Raw genomic sequence first — 22,755 nt, forward strand, 5'->3', positions numbered from 1 at the left:
CAGTGCTTCAGTGCCTCTCTCTCTCTCTATCTATCTATCTATCTATCTATCTATCTATCTACCTATCTATCTAAAAAAAGGGTGCAATGTAGGTAGTTCAATGGAATCATGCAACACCAGCCACCACAATAGAAGATTCTAAAATGTGTAACAAGAAGGAATTTCTAGATTGCTGCATGCTAAGGCATACAAATTAGTCTGTCCAATGAGCATGAAATTTGTGTAGAAGTACAGATCAGTGCCTAAGCTTGCATGTTAAGAAGGAACTTAGAAGAAAGAAGAAATCAAAACATAATTAAGTATAGAGTGACCGTGAAGATCTAAAAATAACGGATGCTTATAGAGAGAAGAGTGAGCTTGAAATCAGGAAAACAAACACAAATCAGTGTGATTTGCTGAAGTTAGAGGAATTGTGGGGAAGACTCTACACTTATTTTTAGAATTGTGCTTATTGTGGAATAACATAGCTTGAGTGATAAAGTATTTTATTTTTTACCAGTGCACTGCTCAGCCCTGGATGATGGTAGTGCTGGGGGTTGAACCACAAACTTCAGAGCCTCAGTCATAGAAGACTTTTGCACAACCAGTATGCTGTCTTTCCAACCCATTCTTCTGCTTTTATTTTATTTATTTATTTGATAAGACAAGAGAGAAATTGAGAGGGGAAGAGAGACACAGAAACAGAGAGACACCTGCAGACACCTGCTTCACCATTAGTGAAGCTTCTCTCCCTGCAAGTGGAAAGTGGGGTCTCGAACCTGGTTCCTTGTGCATGATAACATGTCCCCAACCAGGTGCCCCACTGCCCAGCCCCCTGATAAAGCATTTTTAAAGATTTATTTATTTATATTTATTTTTTTAATTTATTTTTCCCTTTTGTTACTCTTTTTATTGTTGTTGTTGTTATTGATGTCATTGTTGTTAGATAGGACAGAGAGAAATGGAGAGAGGAGGGGAAGACAGAGAGGGAGAGAGAAAGACATCTGCAGACCTGCTTCACCACCTGTGAAGTGACCTCTCCTGCAAGTGGGGAGCCGGAGGCTCGAAACAGGATCCTTACACCAGTCCTTGCACTTCGCGCCATGTGCGCTTAACCTGTTGCGCTACCGCCTGACTCCTCCGATAAAGCATTTTTAAAGTGGGTACCCTTTAAATACATCCTACAATTCTCTAATGAAAAAAAAGAACATATGTTTTGAAAAGTAGTTGATGTTTTTGCATGCAGAAAGTATAATCCTCACAGTCTATTCACTACAATTTGATTTTGTTACCGTCTATCTAAGGACTCTGGTGTGGCTCTATTGGTCTAACAATTGAAGCAGCATTCAGCTGAGTGTCTGCTCTCATCTTCCTTCCCCCCATGGTAGCCCTAAGGCACCCAACTAAAAGTGTCACTGAACTAAAAGCATCAGAAGCCAGGTCTCCAGAGCCTGAGGCCATCGGAATTGTCTTTGGTCCTCTATAGCCTGTGGTACTCTTGTAGAGATGCCTAGAGGGAGCCCTGTGCTCAACCTGTCCTTTCCTGTCCTATCCTGTCCCTTTCTTTGGTGTGCCTCCCGAATGGGCCCTGGACACTGTTACTAAGCTCTAGGCCCTATGGGCATATCCCCACCCCACCTGTCCTTGCTCCCTCATACAATAGCATGGGCCTGGTTTCTGGGGGCCAGCCCTATCTCAGGGCCATAGAGTGGATCTGGTGGGGTGGGGGAGAGTAGAGGGCCCCCAGCAGTTCACATTCTGGGCAAATGTTTCTTCAGAGGCCATCCAAACTTCCTGCATGTCTGAAGAGGGAGAGGCAGGACCTGGAGACCATCTGCTTCTGCCACAGGCTCTTTTCTGCATGCTCTGAATCCTGGCTTCTGAAGGAATGGATTGTCTGGCAAAAGTCAAAGGCAGTAGCAATGCATCTATTTTGCTTTCCAAAATAAAAGAAGCTTCCAGGGAGCCCTACTCCACCAGGGAAAGATAGAAAGAGCCTGGAGGTATGGTTCAACCTGCCAGCATCCATGCCCAACAGAGAAGCAATTACAGAAATTTGAACTCCCACCTTCTGTACCCCAAAAAGAACTTTAGTCCATACTCCCAGAGGGGGGAGAATGTTAAGGGAAGATGACCAGAGGGCTCTGAACCCCCATTCCATTAGGAGTGGAAGTGTTTGTCACCAGGAATCTTGTTTTTATACCATCAGGGAAAGGGAAGCAAGTCTGGAAAATACCACAGGAAGCCAGACACTGTTTCTCTTATTAGAGAAAGAAAAGAAAGAAAGGGAAGACACCTGGAAGTAGTAATAGGTGTAGGGGTGACTTAGTAAAGAAGTGAAGGGGGCAGGGGTAGGTAGAATAATGGTTATGCAAAGAGATTGTCTTGGCTGAGGCTCCAAAGTCCCAGGTTCAATTCCCCTACACCACCATAAGCCAGAGTTGTGGCAGTGCTCTGGTCTTTCTCTCTGTGTCTCTCTCTCTGCATCTCTGTATCTCTCTCAAAAATAAAATAAGATACAAAAAAAAAAAAACAAACCCAGAAAGGAAGTGAAGGCAGGACTGTTTTAAAAACAGGTAAATAAATGACACAGATAAATATAGAGAGATAGGTATAAAGTCTGCCCATATCTAGGAGAACTAGTGCAGTTACCAGAGGAGGGGATGGAGACATAGAAAGCTGGTAAGGGGAACCCTATGGAATTATACCCCTATTATTTTATCATTTTGTAAATCAATACGAAATCTCTAATACAAATAAAATAAAAAATGAAGTTTCAGGGAGAGGAGTCTGATGATGGTTCACATCACCATGTGTCAAGTACTAGGCTCTGACTTACAGGAGGGAAGCTGCACAAATGCTGGAGCAGTGCTGCAGGTACCTCTCTTCTCTCTCTCTCTATTTCTATTTCTCACTACAATACCAAAAATGGCGGGGGCGGGCAGTAGCATGACAGGTTAAGTGCACATGGCGCAAAGCCCAAGGATCAGAGCAAGAATCCCAGTTCAAACCCCCGGTTCTCCACCTGCAGGGGGGTCACTTCACAGGCAGGTTTAAAAAAAATGGCTACCAGGAGTGGTGGAGCTATTCAGGCACCTAGCCTCAGTGATAACCCTGGTGAAAAAAAAATGTATAAGGTGTGAGGTTGAGTGAAATTTGCTTTTTTCTTCACCATCTATCCCTATATCTCCCTCTAGCCCCAGAGGGTTGTTAATGGATCATAACTTCTCTCTGCCTGTAAAATACAGTTGGAAACATCTGTGTGCTGAAGCTGAGAGTTCTAGTGTTTCCCAGGGAAGCAAATTTTGTAGGGGAGAATCAGTCTCTTGAGCTGCAAGTCAACAGGCACAAATGTTTCTCTCCCTGGCAATTCACTCCCTCCCATCCCTTCCCCCACCCCCCAACACACAGTCCAATCTGTAGATACAGTTCTTACTGACACTTTGCTTTGGCTTCAGATCAGGAAAATGAAGAGCAAACAGAGAGCATAGACACTCTGATACCTAGCTGCACATATTAATCAAACATTCCCAGCGGCATATTCTCACACGGAGTGTGACTCTGGGGAGATAGTGGGAATACTTAGGCTGTTGCTGTTTCCAGTCTGTTCCAGGGATCCCCAGGGCCCTCAGGGGCCCAGGCCGCCCACCTAGCACTGTGGGTGGTGGGTGCTCAACTGATGACCCCTTTTCACTGTCAGCTTCAGGCAAAACCAGGAGCAAAGGTTGCATCAGTGCTCGGAAGAGAATTGCTTTTTGCTTTTTTGTTTGTTTTGTTTTCATTTTATACGAGAAAGTAGAAAAAGAAACAACCTGGGCTAAATCTAACCTATGTTGGCGCATTAGTCACTTTTCTTTTTTATATGGCCAGAAGAGTTTCTCTAAGTAATTCATTCAGTGGTAGAATTATGAAAAAAAGGACAAAAAAATAAGGAAGGAAAAGATATGCCTTTCAGGTTACAGTTCATTTTGCTAGTGACAAGCAAACAAACCTATGTAATTTCAAACCAATTACTTGATAAACCAAAGGCAAGAAAATATATAGTTGGTGACAGTTCCCATTCCATTGACAAATGTTCTTGTGTTCACAAAGCTTCTGACCCCTAGGACAAAGGTGTCCAAGAGAAAGTAATATGAAACACACGTGTAATTTAGAATCTTCTTGTAGTTACAAGAGGCAGTAACCACGTGACAGTGATTTATCTTCATATTCATTTTATTATATCTTAATTAAGATACTTTACTCAAAATGCTATGATGGTTTCTCCATGCAATTGATATAAAATTATTTTATAATGCTAAGTGCAGTGCCTAGTTTATACTTCCTGCACATCTCACTTTGGTCAGATCACCTGGCAAGTGTTCATTAGCCAAACATGGCTAGTGACTATCTTACCAAACTGCATCATCTTCTAACGTCTTAAATGTTTCTTTCTTTCTTTCTTTCTTTCTTTCTTTCTTTCTTTCTTTCTTTCTTTCTTTCTTTCTTTCTTCCTTCCTTCCTTCCTTTCTTTCTTTCTTTTTTTTTTTTTTTTGCCACCAAGATTATCACTGGGGCTTGATGCCAGCACTATGTATCCACCACTTCCAATGGTCGCTCTTTTCTCCCTTCCTTCTTTCCTTCCTTCCTTCCTTCCTTCCTTCCTTCCTTCCTTCCTTCCTTCCTTCCTTCCTTTTTTTCTTCCTTCTTATTATACATGATATAGGACATAGAAGAATTGAGAGGGAGAAGGGGAGACAGAGAGGGACCGAGAGAGATAGGTATTTGCAGACCTGCTTCACTACTCATGAAGCATCCCCACTTCAGGGGATCCTTGTGCATGGTATTATGTGCATTTAACTGATTGTGCTACTACTGCCCGATCCCCTTAAATGTTTGTTTTCTTTTAAGTTTGGTGCCTTTTGCCAACTTTTCCCCACCTCCCTCATACCTTAGCCCCTGGAAGGGGCACTCCCTGTAGGGGAGGATTGTGGGCTGAGTGACCACACTAGGCCAGGCCTCTGTTGGCCCTTCTCATTCTCCTAGAGAATGGAAGTTGCTAGAACCCTTGATCTTTTTTACTGTTTTTCTCCATTCCTGTTGATAGCAGGTTCAGATAGCAATCTGAACACAGAAGAATCCCAATACAGTGGTGTGGCTTGGGTCTTTTGTCCAGATGATGAAACTCAAGACCAAACCTCCCTGAACCATATTGGGTCTGCTCCCACACAGTTTTGTCTTGATTCTGTGCAGCCAATTCCTGAACATGGGGCTTCATTTTATTGGACTTGAATACTAGCTGATCTGGACATGGAAACTAGTAAGCCTGCCGCAGCTTGCCTGAGGACTACAGACTTGGTAATCTGGTTCAGAACTGACCAGCCTCTGTAACCAGGCTCTACTTTCTCTGCCATCCCCAGCTTCTCCAAGCTTGGTAACTGGGGTTCTCACAACCATATGTACACAGAGGAAGGATCCCAGAAAGCACTATGTTTAAGAATGGGGTGTGGCTCCACACGGCAGAAGCTAAACTGGTTAATGACTCAAGTCTCACAGCATAGAAGAGTAATGACAAAACAGTGTTACCCACCAAAGCTCTAGTCTAAAGACTATTAAGAGGCCATATCGGTGTGTGTGTGTGTGTGTGTGCGTGTGCGTGTGCGTGTGCGTGTATGTGTAGGGCTATTGTATATCCCTTTCTTTGCTGCATAATTAATTAATTAATTTTTACCAGAACCCTGCTCTTCTCTGGCTCATGGCAGTGCTGGGAATTGAACCTGGAATATCAGGGCCTCAAGCATGAGATCCATCTGCATAACAATTATACTGTCTTCCCAGCCCTGCTGCATAATTTATAAGAGATTTAAAGTATTTCACTGTGCTAACATCTCACAGCTTATAATGACTTCCCACATGTATTTGTAAAGAGACTTCTCAAGAGTTCTAACTACAAATAAAATGAATGGTCTAGGAGAGAGATTAGCCTGTGAGAACACCAACTTTCATGCCTGGGACCCCAAAAGCCACAGGTTCAGTTCCCCCACATTCCCTTTTGCCCAAGCTCAAAAGTGCTCTGGTTCTCTCTCCCTCCTTATTCACCCCCTTTTATAATAAGTACACAAATAATTTATTTTTTACTGCCACCATGGTTATTGCTGGGGGTTAGTACAGGTACTACAAATCCACCACTCCATTTTTTTTCTGTTTTATTTGACAAGACAGAGAGAAACTGAGAGGGGAGGGGAGATAGAGAGGGAAAGAGAAAGACATACACGTAGGCCAGGCTGTGGTGCACCAAATTAAACTCACATAATAGGAAGTGAAAGGATCTACATAGAATCCCAGTTTGAGCCCCTGGCTCCCCACCTGCAAGGGTGGGGGTCACTTCACTACTGCTGAAGCAGGTGCAGGTGTCTATCTTTCTATCTTCCTCTCCTCTCTCAATTTCTCTCTGTCCTATCAAAAGAAAGAAAGAAAGAAAGAAAGAAAGGAAGAAAGAAAGAAAGAAAAGAAAGACAAAAAGAAAAAAATGGCTGCAGAAGCAGTGGATTAGTAGTGCAGGCACTGAGCCCCAGCAATAACACTAGAGGCAAAAAGAAAAAAAAGAAAGATAGACACCTGCACTCATGAAGTGTCCTCCTGCAGTTGGGGAACAGGAACTCAAACCTGAGTTCTTGGCACAAAGATTTAAAAAATAAAGAAAATAGGGGCAAGTGGTGGTACACCAGGTTAAGCGCACATAGTATGAAGCACAAGGATCCTGGTGCAATCCCCTGGCTCCCCACCTGCAGGGGGGTCACTTTACAAGCAGTGAAGCAGGTTTTCAGGTGTCTGTCTCTCTCCCTATCTTCCCCTCCTTTCTTAATTTCTCTCTGTCCTATCCAAAAAAATTTGAAAAAATGGCTGCAGGATCAGTGGATTCGTAGTGCAGACACTGAGCCCAAGTGATAACCATGGAGGCAAAATGAATAAATTAATTAATTTTTAAAAAATAAAGAAAATAAAAATATTGCTTAAGCTATAACTATATTAACCAGATACAGGGTTATGTACTCATATGGTTAAAGTTGGAATAGAACCTGAAAAGAAAAACTAATTCATTATGGTGGTTATTATTTTCAAGTGTTATTGTTTTTATTTGTTCTACTGACAATTTTATAACACTCGTTGGTATAGCAATGAATAAAGAAGTCAGTGCTAAGGAAAAACAGAGCATGGACAGAGAATTAGCATAGGTCCAAAGTGGAACTAGAATTAGTGGGGGAAAAGAAATAAACAGATTTCTCCTTTACATCACACCCCAGGTGGACAAGAAGCTCAAATGTGAGAAAGCAACACTGAACTTTTACAAGAAATTTAGATAATCTTTAGTCCTTTAGCAGCTGAGAGAGACCTCCTACATATTCAAACTGTATATACATTTAGGAGAAAAAGGTAGTATGATGGTTTTAAAGTTCAAAAGTAGTTTTTTTATTTAAATAAAGGAAAATAAAAGTTAAACTTAAGGGAGTCGGGCTATAGCACAGCAGGTTAAGCGCAGGTGGCACAAAGCACAAGGACTGGCATAAGGATCCCGGTTCGAACCCCGGCTCCCCACCTGCAGGGGAGTCCCTTCACAGGCGGTGAAGCAGGTCTGCAGGTGTCTTTCTCTCCTCCTCTCTGTCTTCCCCTCCTCTCTCCATTTTTCTCTGTCCTATCCAACAACGACAACAACAATAATAACTACAACAATAAAACAACAAGGGCAACAAAAGGGAATAAATAAATAAAATAAAATAACAAAAAGTTAAACTTAAGTCATAGATTTAAGAGACTCTCCATGTGTGAATAACTGACAAAAAGCAAATTAATGGCTAAGGAAAAGCAGTGCTGTGGTCTGGGAAGTGGTGCAGTGGATAAAGCATTGGACTGTCAAGCATGAGGTTCTGAGTTCAATCCCAGGCAGCACATGTACCAGAGTAATGCCTGGTTCTTTTCCTCTCTCCTCGGACCTTTTTCATTAGTAAATAAATAAAATCTTAAGAAGAAATAATGAAAGGGAGGGAGAGAGAAAGAGAGAGAGAGAGAGATGAAAAAAGCAGTACTGGTGGCTATCAGGAGGCTGGGTCACCCAGTAGAGCCCTGGATCATGACTGGGGATCACCTTGCACAGAGGAAGCTTCACAAGTGGTGGAGCAGTGCTGTGGTATTTCCCCCTCCCTGAATCTCTGTCCTTCTCCCTCGTATCTCTCTCTCTGTCTCTTCTGTTTCTCACTATCTAGAGGAAAGAAAAAAAATGGCTGACAGGAGTAGTGGAATTGTGTATCCACTAAGCTCCAGTGATAAGACTGGTGGCAAAAAAAGAAAGAGAAATAGAAAAGAAAAACAACATCTCAGTTTTAAAAAACTGACGAAGGATATGAAAAGGTCTTTACATGACTTAGAAGAGGAAAACCAGGGTGGGGAGGATTGCATAATGTTTATGCAAAAAGACTTTCATGCCTAAGTCTCTAGAGTCCCAAGTTTAAATGTTTTCCCTTGCACCCCTCCCCCTATAAGCCAGAGCTGAGCAGGGCTCTGATTTCTCTCTCTCTCTCTCTCTCTCTCTCTCTCTGACTCTCCCCCTCTCATTAAAATTAACATAAAATGTATTTTGAAAACGAAAGAGGAAAACCTGTTGTCAATATAATTATGATCAGATGCCCATCCTTACCAATCAGGGAATTGTAAAGTGACTACAGTCACATAGAGTGTCACTTGATAACTCAGATATCTGTTAGTCCCAAAGTCTAGGTGTAGAATTGGTGATGGGGAGCATGGATGAGTGTGCAAATTAGCAATCACTTTAGAGAGTAATCCATCCACATTTGGATTGTGATTCATCAATATTCCATCAGGTTGAAAATGAGTTCTCCTGAATGTTTAATAGTTTATCTTCTAGAAAACTATGCTTAAATAGAGACCTACATACAATGGCCTCTTATTTCCAGTAATGAAAAACCAGAAGAATATTAAGTGTTCACTTTTTGTTGTTGTTGTTGTCATTGTCCAAGCTTTATCACTCTGGGAAAACTTTGTTAGAGAGAAAGGGACAGATTGGGGGAGGGGGAGATACCACAGTATCAAAGCTTCTCCTAGGTGGGGGGGGTTTTGAATCTGGGTTAGTTGTACAAGTGGCAAAATAGACACCCTTCTAGATGAGCTATCTCTCTTGCCCTAAGTATTGACTAATCAAACAAATAACAAATGAACTAATAGCACATAACATCATGGATACATATTTTTTTGAGGGGCTAGGGGGACTTTGCTGCCTTGGGTCGAATTTTTCAGATAGAGACAGAGACACCACAGCATCAAAGATTCCCTCAATGTACTGGAGGCTGGACTTGAACCTGGGGTTGAGCAACGCTAATGAACTATTTTGCCAGCTCCACACATACATCTTAAAATCAGGATGTCAAGTGAAAAGGGGGGGGGGCAGGCAATGGCGTACTGGGTTGAAGACACATGTTACAATGTGCAAGGACCCAAGTTCAAGTCCCCAGCTCCACCTGTAGGGGGGAAACCTCTTGAGTGGCAAAGCAGATCTGCTGGTGTCTCTCTCTTTCCCTCTCTATCTCCTTCTTCCCTCCCAATTTCTCTGTCTCTATCCAATAGATAACAAATAAAAATATTTTTTAAGAAATATACCAAGAACATGATACCTGTGTTATATATTCCTTGTGAATATCTAAATATATAGAGAGAATATGATGGCAAGGACGGAAACAAGAAGACCCAGTGGGGCCCCAGTCTGGGGATCCTGGGATTCCCACATAGATAGGATGGGCCTAGACCTCTAACAGATCCCTCTCTCCACCATTGCTGGTCATCTCCATCAGGAACAACATCATAACCCCTTTGTCGGGCTTTATAGGACACTGCCCTCAGTGTAGAATAACAATGGTAGAAATTGCCTCACTCTCCAAAGGGAGGCTGGGTCAACATACTCTGCCACTTGAGGAAGACTGGTCCTGAAATGAATGCAGCCTAGAATGTTCCTAGCTATGACCATGGAATGTAAGCTTAGACCTACAGGGATGCAGAGATTACACAGGCTCCTGTGCTAAATATAAATAAGATATGGACCCTAGGTCAGATTGATGGGGTTAGCAGTTAATGATATTTATATACTCTTTACATATTTGGTAGCTTCTTTCTGCTCTGATCCAGATTTCTAGTCCTATGCTCAACTCTGACACTATCTTCCCAAACAATAGTCTTAGCCCACCTGCATGTTAGCTGTGGGGCTCAGGCAAAAATTAGTAAAGTCAGGGGCCCCTAGGGATATATCTGAAATAGACTCCTAGACCTCCAAATCTCATCTGCTATACTCTTACCTTCAGGTTCCTGATTATTAAACAGTTTGTTCCACTCTATAGAGTTGCAGATGCTACCATGACACCAACCTGACTTCCCTGGGCAGATGAGACCTCACCAATGTGTCCTGGAACCCCACCTCCCCAGAGCCCTACTCCACTAGGGAAAAATAAAAACAGGCTGGGGGTGTGGATTGACCTGTCAACACCCATGTCTAGCAGAGAAGCAATTACAGAAGCCAAACCTTCTACCTTCTGCTCCCCCATATGGATCTTTGGTCCATACTCCCAGAGGGATAAAGAACAGGGAAATTTCCAAGGGTGGGGGCAGGATATGGAACTCTGGTGGTGGGAATTATTCTCTTTTTACCCCACAATCTTGTCAATCATTATTAAATCACTAATAAAAAATAATTTAAAAAAAAGAAGAAGAAGCACCAATGGAAGGTGGTGACTCCTTTGGAGAGGACTGGATGCACAGCCAGTCCCCAATCTGTGAAGTCACCTTGGCCACAGGTCTCCTGCCTTCTTCATTCTGGGACTCACCTGGGATGCCAGCTCCCGGATTTGTTACTCTCCCAGGAAGAGCTCTTCTGGGGCACTGGGTCTGGGCTGCTGGCCAGGTCCTGGTCACTGCAGTCTTCTTGGTCTGTGGCCCACTTGTCTCTGGACTTGGTGCTGTCATGCTGGGAGTCAAGAGAGATGATGTCCGAGGGTGAGCTCATCACCCCCGAGTCTTCTGTTGTGTCCTCTGAGGCGAAACAGCTGCCTACAGACACAGTCTCCTCAGCCTCTGACGGTGCTGGTGGGATCCCGTCGGTGCTACAGGGACCCCTGGGTTCCAGGGTCAGGTTCACTGGGTGGAACAGGGCAAGGAGAGGTCAGTGGACACTTAAGCCACAGCAGGCAACAAACACAACACCAGCCCACCCCTGTCTCAGCAGAAATTGGGTTCTAGGACTAACAGGACTTCTAACACAGCTCTTGCCTTGGAGAAGTTAAACTCAGAACCATACACATATGCGTGATTGTATGTAAACAAAACAAAAACTCCCTCAAAAGCCTGCATTTTGTGAGTCAGCCTTTTGCATTTTTATTCTGCACATGCTTATGGGCAAATATCAAAATATTCAGACTAATGATACGGTGGATTTGGTGACTTCTAGTCTAACCATTGTTTTAACTAAAGTTACTTTAAAACAAGGTATTTTAAAAAGGGGAGGGCTTAAATATGTAAGAGAGTTTAGAAAGAATTAATACTGTTTGGGGATCTTCTGACATATATTCATGACAGACTGGTTCAGCACACCTAGTGCTGCCTTCATTTTTATACACAAGGTGGTAAACTCTGGTTTAGATGAGAGATGAGCTTGGAAGAGAATCTTCATGTTAAAAAAAATCAGGTAGCTGGGCAGTGGTGCAGTGGGTTAAGCACACATGGCAGAAAGCATAAGGACTGGCATCAGGATTTTTAGTTCGAGCCCCTGGCTCCCCACCTGCAGGGGAGTTGCTTCACAGGTGGAGAAACAGGTCTGCAGGTGTCTTTCTTTCCCCTTCTCTGTCTTTTCCTCCTCTATCAATTTCTCTCTGTCCTATCCAACAGCAATGACAGCAGTAACAACAATAATAACAACAACAATGATAAACAACAAGGGCAACAAAAGGGAAACAAATTTTTTAAAAAGTTTCTTAAAAAATCAAATAAAAGGGAGTCGGGCTGTAGTACAGCGGGTTAAGCGCAGGTGGCGCAAAGCACAAGGACCGGCATAAGGATCCCGGTTCGAACCCCGGCTCCCCACCTGCAGGGGAGTCGCTTCACAGGCGGTGAAGCAGGTCTGCAGGTGTCTATCTTTCTCTCCTCCTCTCTGTCTTCCCCTCCTCTCTCCATTTCTCTCTGTCCTATCCAACAATGACAACAACAATAAAACAACAAGGGCAACAAAAGGGAATAAATAAATAAAATAAATATTAAAAACAAAAAAATCAAATAAAAGATTAGTTGAGGCTATCTGGTCCACTCCAAAAATCTGCTTTTCTGCAGTATAAAGAATACAGGCATAATGATGCCACTGACTGAAAGCCTGAGTCCCACTGAACATGACTATTAGCGGGGGGAGCAGGGCAGCTCTTTGGCATTAGGTGTGTGAGGTTCTTAGCTTTTTTCTCATGGGCTTTTAGGTTCTCTAAGACTACAGACAACCCCATGCATGAAAGAGAAGAAATCCCATTAGTGTCGGGCTGGGAGGACAGAACACACAGTGCTGGTCTGGCTGCATACAGAAGGTATTCAAAAATTTAATGCATGAATGTATTTTAATTTTCCTGTGGTCTAAGTACTGTTTCTGGTTTTTCAGGACATGGTAACTTTGTTAGGCTGTAGTTTCACTGCATTTTGTTTCAGATTTCTTGAATTATCAGTCTCTGGATATCACAAAGATGCAAAACCAAGAGACCTATGTAGGGGACATCCCCCATAATCATGTTCTGAGGATCAAGTGACATCATGCTACAGTCAGCAGCACCGTGATTTCAACTGTACAGCAGAACAAGACACAGAATGGAGGAAACTTCAATAGAACCAAGGTAATGGTTTACTGGGGATCCATAGAAACAAAGTAATAAAAAGAACACAATTCAAGTCAGTAAACATTTCATGGGAGAGCTCAGAAGTACAGGACAGACAGAATAGGAAGAAGGAATTGTCAGAGAAGCACAATGCACAAGGCAGTCTGAGTGCAGTGAATGCCTTTTAACAATCACCTTTCCCCTTGCTAGTCACTCAGTCAGAGAATGAATTCAGAGAGGAAATTCGGTGTTTGGGATTAATGCACCTAAAACTTTGCTGCCAGTGATCTGATGACAAGTTGTTATACCTTGATGGTGACTCTGTTTCCACTGCCAGGACCTCCCCTGCACTGTTCCTTCTCTTCTAGGACAATCAGATGCTGCCCATCTCAGAGCAGCGTCCATGCACAGCCATCCAGCCCAGTCAAGGCAGCCTGCACCCTTTCCTGTCTTCCCCTATGTTACCATCACTGAACAAGCAAGTCCCCCCCCCCCATTCTATTATACATGATAGGACAGAGAAAAATTGAGAGGTAAGGGAGAGAGAGGAAGAGAGAAGATAGGCACTGCTGGTGAAGCAACCCCACCACTGTGAATGGGGAGCTGGGGCTTGAACCCAGGTCCTTGCACATGGTAACAAATCCATTTAACTGGGTGCACCACCACCACCCAGCTCCACAAGTATGCCAATTGAACAGCATATTTTCTTCCTTTTTCACAACACAGTGCAGGAATATACAGGTTCAGGTAACAGAGACCTGTACTGGACTCTGACAGGGCAAACACCCACCTGGGGCAGGCTTCAAGATGTTTACCCCTTGCTTCATCTGGCAGGTAGGCGAGACAGTGTATCCAAGACCCAGATGATACCCATTACAGCCCAGTACCCGTGGCATGCCTCCACAGCATTCTGTGCCAGGTGGGGAAGAGCCCCAAGATTCTGAGTGGGAGCACAGATTTCTGACTCCAAAGACTATGCTGTTTCTACAGCTGCCAGTTTATGAGCAGATGAAAACATCCGCTAAGACATGATCTACGACCATTGCAACTGTGTGTCTGCACACAAGGACGGAAATGTTCTGATGTACAAAACCAACTAAACACTCATCTGGTACTTACTCTCAGCCCACCCCTACAAGCACCAAAGAGTGAAGGAACTCCAGGCAGCTGGCCTCCAGTGGAGGGATTAGGTTCCTTTGCAGTGAGAAGGGTTTCAAGCACACACATCCCTTGGCAAAGCAGAACATAGCCATGGTGATCTTGATAGTGGTGGTGGGGTTTCTGCTAACATCCAGTTAGTTCTAAGAGAATCTAGGGTTAGATCGTGGTAAATCTGGCTGAGTGCACGCATGACAGTGCACAAGGACCTAGGCTCAAGACCCCAGTGCCCACCTGCAGGAGGAAACTTCACAAATGGTAAAGCAGATCTGCAGATGTCTCTTCATCTCTCCCTCTTTCCCCCTCCTCTATCATTTTCTCTGTGTCCTATTGAGAGATATAGATAGAGAGATAGATAGATAGATAGAGATAGAGATAGAGAGAGAATTCTTGTCTGCATTTGTGTATAACTCTTTACAGATTTTGAGGCCAGGCTCCAGCAGAAAGCATTCTGGTTCTGTAAAAGACTTTCCTGCCTGAGGCTCTGAGCTCCAGAGCTGAGCAGTGCTCTGCTTAAAAAAAATAATTTAGGCCCAAGAAATTGAGTTCCTGCTCTTCATTAAGTCAACTGCCATACAAATCACAGGTGTGGGAAGTCCACGCACAGGTGGTCAATTGTGTGAGCACTCTCTGTGCAAATGCATCCTCTGACTCTCACAGGTCCTTTCCTCATAGGTCCAGGTCACACCATCCTTGAAACCATTCAATAGGTGCTGAGGGAGGGCCCACACCTGAACAGGGGCAGGCACATCATGTGGAATGGGCTGGATTGACCACGTACTTTGACGGCCTGGTGCAGAAATGCTACCTGGGCCATGTCCAAGGAAGGCCCTTTTCACTGACTACCTGCAGTTGGAGAGGTGATGTGGGGCTCAGAGGGGGGCCCTGGCCCCACTGTGATCTGGCTTTCTCTGGCCCCACCAGACCTCCATTCTTGATTGTGCGTAAACATCCCTCCTGTGCCACCTCTTTGTCTGCCTACTCTTGATCTACTGGGGTGTTGTGGGGAGGACCTCTTTCTCCAGGTTTGAGAATGTTTTTCTTTTAATTGTGGACCATTTAGGCAAAGGTGGATGATTCTATGAAGAAGCTGACTGCCTGATTTTATTGACTTTTTTATTCTAAATTTTATTAGTAATTTAGTGTTGATTTATACAATTATGAGATAACAGATGTATAACTCAACACCATTCCCACCATCAGAATTTTGTGTCCCCATCTCCTCCACTGGAAACTGCAGTATTTCTCCCAAGATCACTAATACAGGCAGATTATTATTTCTGTAACCATCTATCTATATTTATATATATTTGCCCATTTAAACTATGGTCCTGTCTTCTCTTCCCTTTCTAAATCATACCTATACCTGTTGCTACTTCCAAATGTCCTTCCTTTGTTCCTCTTCTTTCTCTGGGTCCTGATTGGGGTTCAGAGCCCTCTGGTCATTTTCCACTAAGATTTCTCCACCTCTGGGAGTATGGACCAAAAGAAAACATGAGGTTTTGCTTCAGCACTGCACCCCTGAGGCCACAGTCTCTCTCTTTTTTTGTTCTTGTCCTTTTGTTTTTTAACAACTGTACTTTGTTCATATGAAAAAAAAGTTTTTTTCACAGAAAAACAAACAAGTTTCTATTTATAATCTTATTTTTAGCTTTTGAACTACAGAATCAAGAGAGAAAGGAGAGATAGAGGGGGAGAGATAAAGAGAGACACCTGTAGCATTGCTTCACCATTTGCAAAGCTTTTCCCCGCAGGTGGGGATCAGGGGCTCGAACCAGGGTGATTGAACATTGTAACATGTGCGCTCAACCAGGTGTGCCACAACCCAGCCCCTACCCACTTACTTTTTAATAGAAATCTGAAAAATTTTATTGCAGTTTAACTGGAAACAAGTAAGATAATTTTTCCCCTTAAGCCTTTGACTATCATCCCTCACCTTTGGTTTGTTAAATAGGAGATAAATTTATAATTAAGGACATATTGAAGTTCAGCAGGCTGTGAAATGAACATGATAACCACTATACTACAGAAAGTGTCCTGAACTTCAGCTTTCTTTTAAATATCTTAATCCATCCTCTCCTTTACAACACCCCCCCCAAGTATGCAGAATAGGATCTGTGACCCTTTCACTAAGTATTGTTGAAATCAATAGTAACACAAACTTCCAACATCATTTTTGTTGCAAGCAAGTCTACAAGCAGGCAGTGTCTTATCCTAATAACATTGTGTAAATACTAAGACTATAAATCTCATATGTAGCCTTATACCAGTGTGGCCTTTCCTTTCAATCACAAGTCTTAGAGGTATGCAGGATAACCTGAAAGACGTGTGGGAAAAATGCTTTTTTTCTTTATTGAAGGATTAATGCTTTACAGTTGGCAGTAAAATACATTACTCTTTACATGTGTAACATTTCTCAGTTTTCTACATAACAATTAAACCCCCTCTAGGTCCTCTTCTACCATCATGTTCTAGGACCTGAACACCACTACCACCACTACCACTCTGCTCAAGAGTCTTTTACTTTGGTGAAATACACCAAACCCAGTCCAAGATGCTTTGTGTTTTCTTATTTGTCAACTTCTTCTTTTTAAAATTATTAGTGATTTAATAGTGATTGACAAGTTTGTGGGATAAGAGGGGTACAGTTCCCATCAGTAGATTGTCATATCCCATCCCCTTCATTAGAAGGATCTCTACTTTTCTTTTTTTTTAATCCCCCTAGGAGTAGGGACCAAAGATCTCTATAGGGTGAAGATGTGGGAGGTCTGACTTTTGCAATAATATCATTTCTAATGCATAGTAAAATGTTAGTATTGTTTAAAGTTTCATCACTTGGAGATATCTAACCTAAGTACTCTGAATATGATTGTATCTGGATGCCCGGAGTCTATCATGTGAAGTGAACATATAGAACCCTCAATCGTTCTAAATGCTTTTTCTCTCTTGAATGTGTATTATTCACTTAGTCCACAGAATCACATCTCAACTGAATGCACTTTATGCTAGAAATTTTTATTGATCAATCCAAGATTTGTAAATTATATGCATAAATTAAAAGACAATTTTTACTTCCTTCTCATAATAACAGGCTATTACTAAATTCTGTTCCTCAACTGAGTAATTGCTACTATGGTAAGTCATCAGAAACAGCCAATAAAAATGACATACGACATATCTTCATCTGCACTATTCCAGCCTTTAGTCACTAATTTGTTTGGCTTTATATGTTAACTCTTTTTCAGTTACCAGTTTCCAGATGCTACCATAATGCCAATCGGACATCCCTGGGCAGACAACCCTACCAATGTGTCCTGGAGCTCTGCTTCCCCAGAGCCCTGCCCCACTAGGGAAAGAGACAGACAGGCTGGGAGTATGGATTGACCTGTCAATGCCCATGTTCAGCGGGGAAGCAAATACAGAAGCCAAACCTTCCACCTTCTGTACCCCATAATGACCCTGGGTCCATACTCCCAGAAGGTTAAAGAGTAGGAAAGCCATCAGGGGAGGGGATGGGATATGGAGTTCTGGTGGTGGGAACTGTGTAGAGTTGTACCCCTCTTATCCTATGGTTCTGTCAGTGTTTCCATTTCATAAATAAAAGTTTTAAAAAATGACATATGCATTTTAGAAATGTTGGCATTTGTTACAAAGGTAAATGCCACTGCAAATGCATCTCAATGAGCTAGGGGAGACTTTTTTCAGTTCTTTGAAAATAGCTTGATTGTTTAGAGCTTGTATGAGCTAGGCTTTGGCACACATGTGAGTACACTATTTTTCGTCTTACATTAAACAGCATGAAACTGGTTCCTATATGTACATAGAGATGACTTAAGAGCTGGTTAAAGTGACCTTATTTCACTCATTTTCTTAAAGATATCATCTCCAAGGAGTTTTTTAATTGATCACCTACAAAATTTATGCTCAATAGTCTATTGACTGACAGTTCAGGTGGAAAGTAAATGTATATGATACACACACTCATGTCAGAGCAGAAGTGGGGAGGACACAGAGAATGCCATGGGAGCACATAGTAGGACATTTCTTCTACTTGGACATAAGATGGGGAGCACTCGACAGGATTTGGAAACAAGCACAGATTGGGCAAGTGAATATGTCCAGTAAGATCAAAACATGGATAGGAGGTGAACAGAAAATATCAGCTACTGTCCAATGTTGAACTCTACCACATCTAGTGTAGTGCAAGTGATCATGTCTATATTCACACACGTTTTTTTATATTTATTTTATTTATTTATTCCCTTTTGTTGCCCTTGTTGTTTTATTGTTGTAGTTATTATTGTTGTTGTCGTTGTTGGATAGGACAGAGAGAAAAGGAGAGAGGAGGGGAAGATAGAGAGGAGGAGAGAAAGATAGACACCTGCAGACCTGCTTCACCACCTGAGAAGCGACTCCCCTGCAGGTGGGGAGCCGGGGTTCGAACCGGGATCCTTATGCCGGTCCTTGTGCTTTGCACCACCTGCGCTTAACCCGCTGCGCTACAGCCCGACTCCCTCACACACATGTTTAAGGCGACCTTAAGATCAGCCTTCAAGAAACCCTAAATCTCCAGCACTGGTCACCCCAATTTTTGATGACCTTCTTTGGCTCAAAAAATTCCTTAGTTCTAGTTTCTTAAATGTTCATATTGCTATTCCTCTGCAAAATGAAAGTACTCTATTTGGATAGCACTACTTGGCATTCTATATTACTGGAATTATTCCAACCTTTCATAGACTGGAGTCCCTTAAAGATAGTATATGATAAAGTTAGTAGTACAATTAAGTACTCATAGAGATTTACCATATACACACACATTTTCTTCCCCCAAGAAGATGAATAATAAAGACACTGAAAGCATTTGTGGATCTGAAACAGAACTGGATCCCTTATGAATCAAGTGATGTATCCTTGGTATCAATCAACAGCTATTTCTCTAAATCCTGAACTATAACTTAATTATACAATCCTACAATGTTTTTTTCTTTCATTTCACTGTGGGAGGGCTGGTTAATGGGTTATAGTACAGCTGTTGACACATAGGTACAATCTCTCATTTACTCATTTGGGGTCCTGATATGTCTCCTAGACACCAATCAAGGGGAGATGAGAGGCAGTGCCTATGTGTTAAAGACTATACTGTAATAAGACTATACCAATGTGTTTTTGGTAATGCTTTTGCATAAACTGCTTCATTCTGGAGACTTATATATGATTAAAAATATATAAAACACTCTCTCCCACAGTCTAGGCCTTTTTCCTCCATCATGTATCAGGACCCCAGAACCCACTCCAAAGTTGTCCACCTTCCCCAGTCCTTTGCTTTGCTGCAATACATCACACCCAGTCCAAGTTTCACCTTATGTTACTGTCCCTGCTCCTTAAATCCCACCTCTGAGTGAGGTTATTCAATATTCATGCTTCTCCTCCTGACTCCTACAATGCTTCTATGAGAGACTCTTGCAGAGCACATACCAAAGTTTACCATTTTCAAGATAGGGGTGTTTTCCAATTGCTATCCTGGGAGAAGCTTGTATAGGAAACAGCTGCTGACTTTGTCTGCCCAGCATTGTCTTTGTCCCTGTTTGTGTCAAAAGAATTCATCCTTTTTGCAGCTACCCTATTTCTCAACATCTGAGTCCAACTGCTCCTAATTAACCCTGACCACAGAGTATGGGTAGAGGATGAAGCCAAACCTGACCATTCTGAACCACAGAAACAGTGAGAGATCCAAAAATGAGCATGTGTCTTTAGCTGGACCAAAGTAAGCCTGTCTTAGGTGCTTCCCTCCAGGCCCCTGAGAAGTTGGCTTTACTGGGCCCATGGGCTAGAAGAATTAATATCGCTAAAACAATGATCTTACATACAGCAATATACAAATCCAATGCAATACCTATGAAGATCTCAAGGTCAAACATCATAGAAATAGAACAATATCACAAAATGTATTTGAACTACAATGGCCCTGAAAATCTGCAGCGGTCCTAAAGTGTCGTTTTCGCCGGGACTGGCTTCACAGGCGGGAGACGGAGACAACCAGAAACTCGTGGCTGAGCTGAGAACACAGTTTAATCTTTTTTCAGGAGCGCAGTCCAACAACCTAATCACCACACAATCTGTACTGCATCTTTCTCCTCGGCAAAGAGGAACTCAGGAAGTATCTAGGATAGGGGGCAGGGAGAAGCAAGAAGCCGAACCACAATCTGCCGGAGGCGGGGGAGGAGGGGGGAGTGAGACCAAACCAATGTGAAGCAAACCAACACTAAAGAACACAGAACAAAAATGGAAGTATCATATTCCTGATGCAAAGCAAGAGTATCAAAACAGGATAGGGTTGGAGTCAAAGCAGAAACAGACCAATGGGAATAAAGTGTATATAGATAAGATGCACATTGGTGACAACAAACTTACAACAAAGACAAGAACAAATGATGAAGAAAGAATGTCTTTTCAATAAATGGTGATGGGGGAACTGGGAAGTAATATGTGAAAAAATGAAACTAGACAGAACCCCTGCCATCTGCATCCCAAATAGAATTGTGGTCCAGTGACAACAACCTGACTTCCCTGTGCATATTACTTCACCAGTGTGTCCTGGAACCCCACCTTTCCAGAGCCATACCCCACTAAGGAAAGACAGAAATAGGCTGGGCATACGGAACGACCTGCCAACAACCATGTCCAGTGGAGAAGCAGTTACAGAAGCCAGACCTTCCAACTTCTGCACCCCATAATGATCCTGGGTCTATACTCCCAGAGGGATAAAGAATAGTCAAGCTGTCAATGGAGGGGATGGGATATGGAACTCTGGTGGTGGGAACTGGGTGGAATTGTACCCCTCTTATCCTATGGTCTTATCGATCATTTTTAAATCAATTTAAAAATAAAAGAATTTTGGTCCATACTCCCAAAGGCATAAACAATAGGGAAGTTTCCAATGGTGGGAATGGGACATGGAACTCTGGTGGTGGGAACTGTATGGAATTATACCCCTATTATAATTATCCCTCTTATAATTTTGTCAATCAATATTAAATCACTTCTTCTTCTTCTAGCATTTGCCATTAAATCACTAATAAAAAATAAGACATGAAAAGAATGAAACTAGGTAACTATTAACATTATATGGAAATTCATTAAAATTGACTGAAGACTTGAATGTAAAATATGAAACTATAAAATACATAGAATAGAAAATAGGCAGTAAGTTCCTTGATATGAGCCTCAGAGATGTCTTTGAGTCCAAGGACAAGGAATATGTGGCAAATAAAATAAAGTTAAATTAAAAAAAGAAACTGCCTCAAACTAAAAAGCTTTTTCACAGTGAAAGAAACTATCACTGAAATGTAAAGGCATCCCATGGAAAGAGATAGAGGACTTTTGTATCTGTCAGGAGGTATATGAAGAACTCATAAAATGCAACAACAACTAAACAAACAGTCCAATTAAAAAATAGGCAGAAGACCTGACAACACTTCTCCAAAGAAGATATACAGATGGACAACAGGCACATGGAAAGATATTCATCATGTCTTATTATTAGGAGGATACAAATCAAAACCGCAGAGACTTCTCATCTGAGAACCGTGAGAATGGCCATTATCCAAAAGACAAGAAACAACAAGTGTTGGAGAGGATATATGGAAAATGGAACCTGGCTACACTGCGGGTGGGAATACAAATTGGTGCAGTGTCTATGGAAAGAAGTATGGTGATTCTCAGAGAGTTAAATAGAAATTCCATATAATCCAGTTATCTCACTTCTGGGTACATATTCAAAGAACACACAAATAGAATTGTAGAGATATAAACACCCACGTATCCATCACATTATTACTCACAACAGAAGCAAAGATATGGAAACAACCTACCTGTTCATAGATGGGATGGAAAGGACAGAGGGTTAAAGAATAGGAAAGCTATTGGGGGATGGGATGGGATATGGAGTTCTGGTGGTGGGAATGGTGTGGAGTTGTACCCCTCTTATCCTCTGGTTTTTGTCAGTGTTTCCTTTTTATAAATAAAAAAGGACATGGTACATACATACATGAATTGTGTATACATACATGCATATACACATGTACACACATACAATACACTAGCATACTACTCTGTTATAATAAAAAAATCCACTTATTTCTAGGACCATCAGTGAACAAAGAAGACATTATGCTTAGTGAAAAAAATCAGATGGAGCAAGACAAGTAGAGCATGATCTCATTTAATATGTAGTACAGAGAAACAATCAAAATGAATGAATTAAACCAAAAATAAACTTTTAATTTTTACGACCAAATTATGGCAGCAGAAGGGGATGGGGAGTAGGTGAATAAGGGGAAAGGAAGTCAACTGCACAGAAACAGACAGACCTGGGCTTCTGGAGGTGAAAATAATGTATGCAGATGTTTGTTTATAAAGACACACACCTGAACCTTTGCAATGTTATAATGAATGTTAAATCAATCAAATAAATCCTCAAGGCTTTATCATCGACTCCACAGATTTCTAGTACCATGCCTCACAACTGAGAACACATATGGAAGCATGATTCTTTGTAACTATAAGCTCATTTCTAGATTCTTGTGAGATTTTCCTGTTTAATCCTGTCTCTGCATGTAAATGCTTACATATATCTCATAAGGGTAAACTGAACTTCTAAGAACTTCTGATGCTCTTTCATTAATTTGTTTTTCAGTAAAAGTCTACTCATATTTTATGTATGTGATAATCTATTGAT

General features: G+C 42.0%; 1 protein-coding gene across 4 annotated transcripts in view; it reads right to left on the bottom strand.

Annotated features, from left to right (window-relative positions):
• Window positions 1-22,755, bottom strand: part of LOC103118024 (protein cordon-bleu) — a 182,805-nt gene that overhangs the window by 32,583 nt on the left and 127,467 nt on the right. For all 4 annotated transcript variants that reach the window (XR_009544703.1, XM_060171551.1, XM_060171552.1 and 1 more), the window contains one exon: window positions 10,842-11,151. Coding sequence is in view for 3 of the 4 variants with exons in the window: in XM_060171551.1 (XP_060027534.1) it covers window positions 10,842-11,151 (310 nt within the window). In the remaining variant the exon portion in view is untranslated. The remainder of the gene's footprint in view (window positions 1-10,841; window positions 11,152-22,755) is intronic.

Source organism: Erinaceus europaeus, chromosome 14 (assembly GCF_950295315.1).
Source record: "Erinaceus europaeus chromosome 14, mEriEur2.1, whole genome shotgun sequence".
Taxonomy (NCBI): Eukaryota; Metazoa; Chordata; class Mammalia; order Eulipotyphla; family Erinaceidae; genus Erinaceus; species Erinaceus europaeus.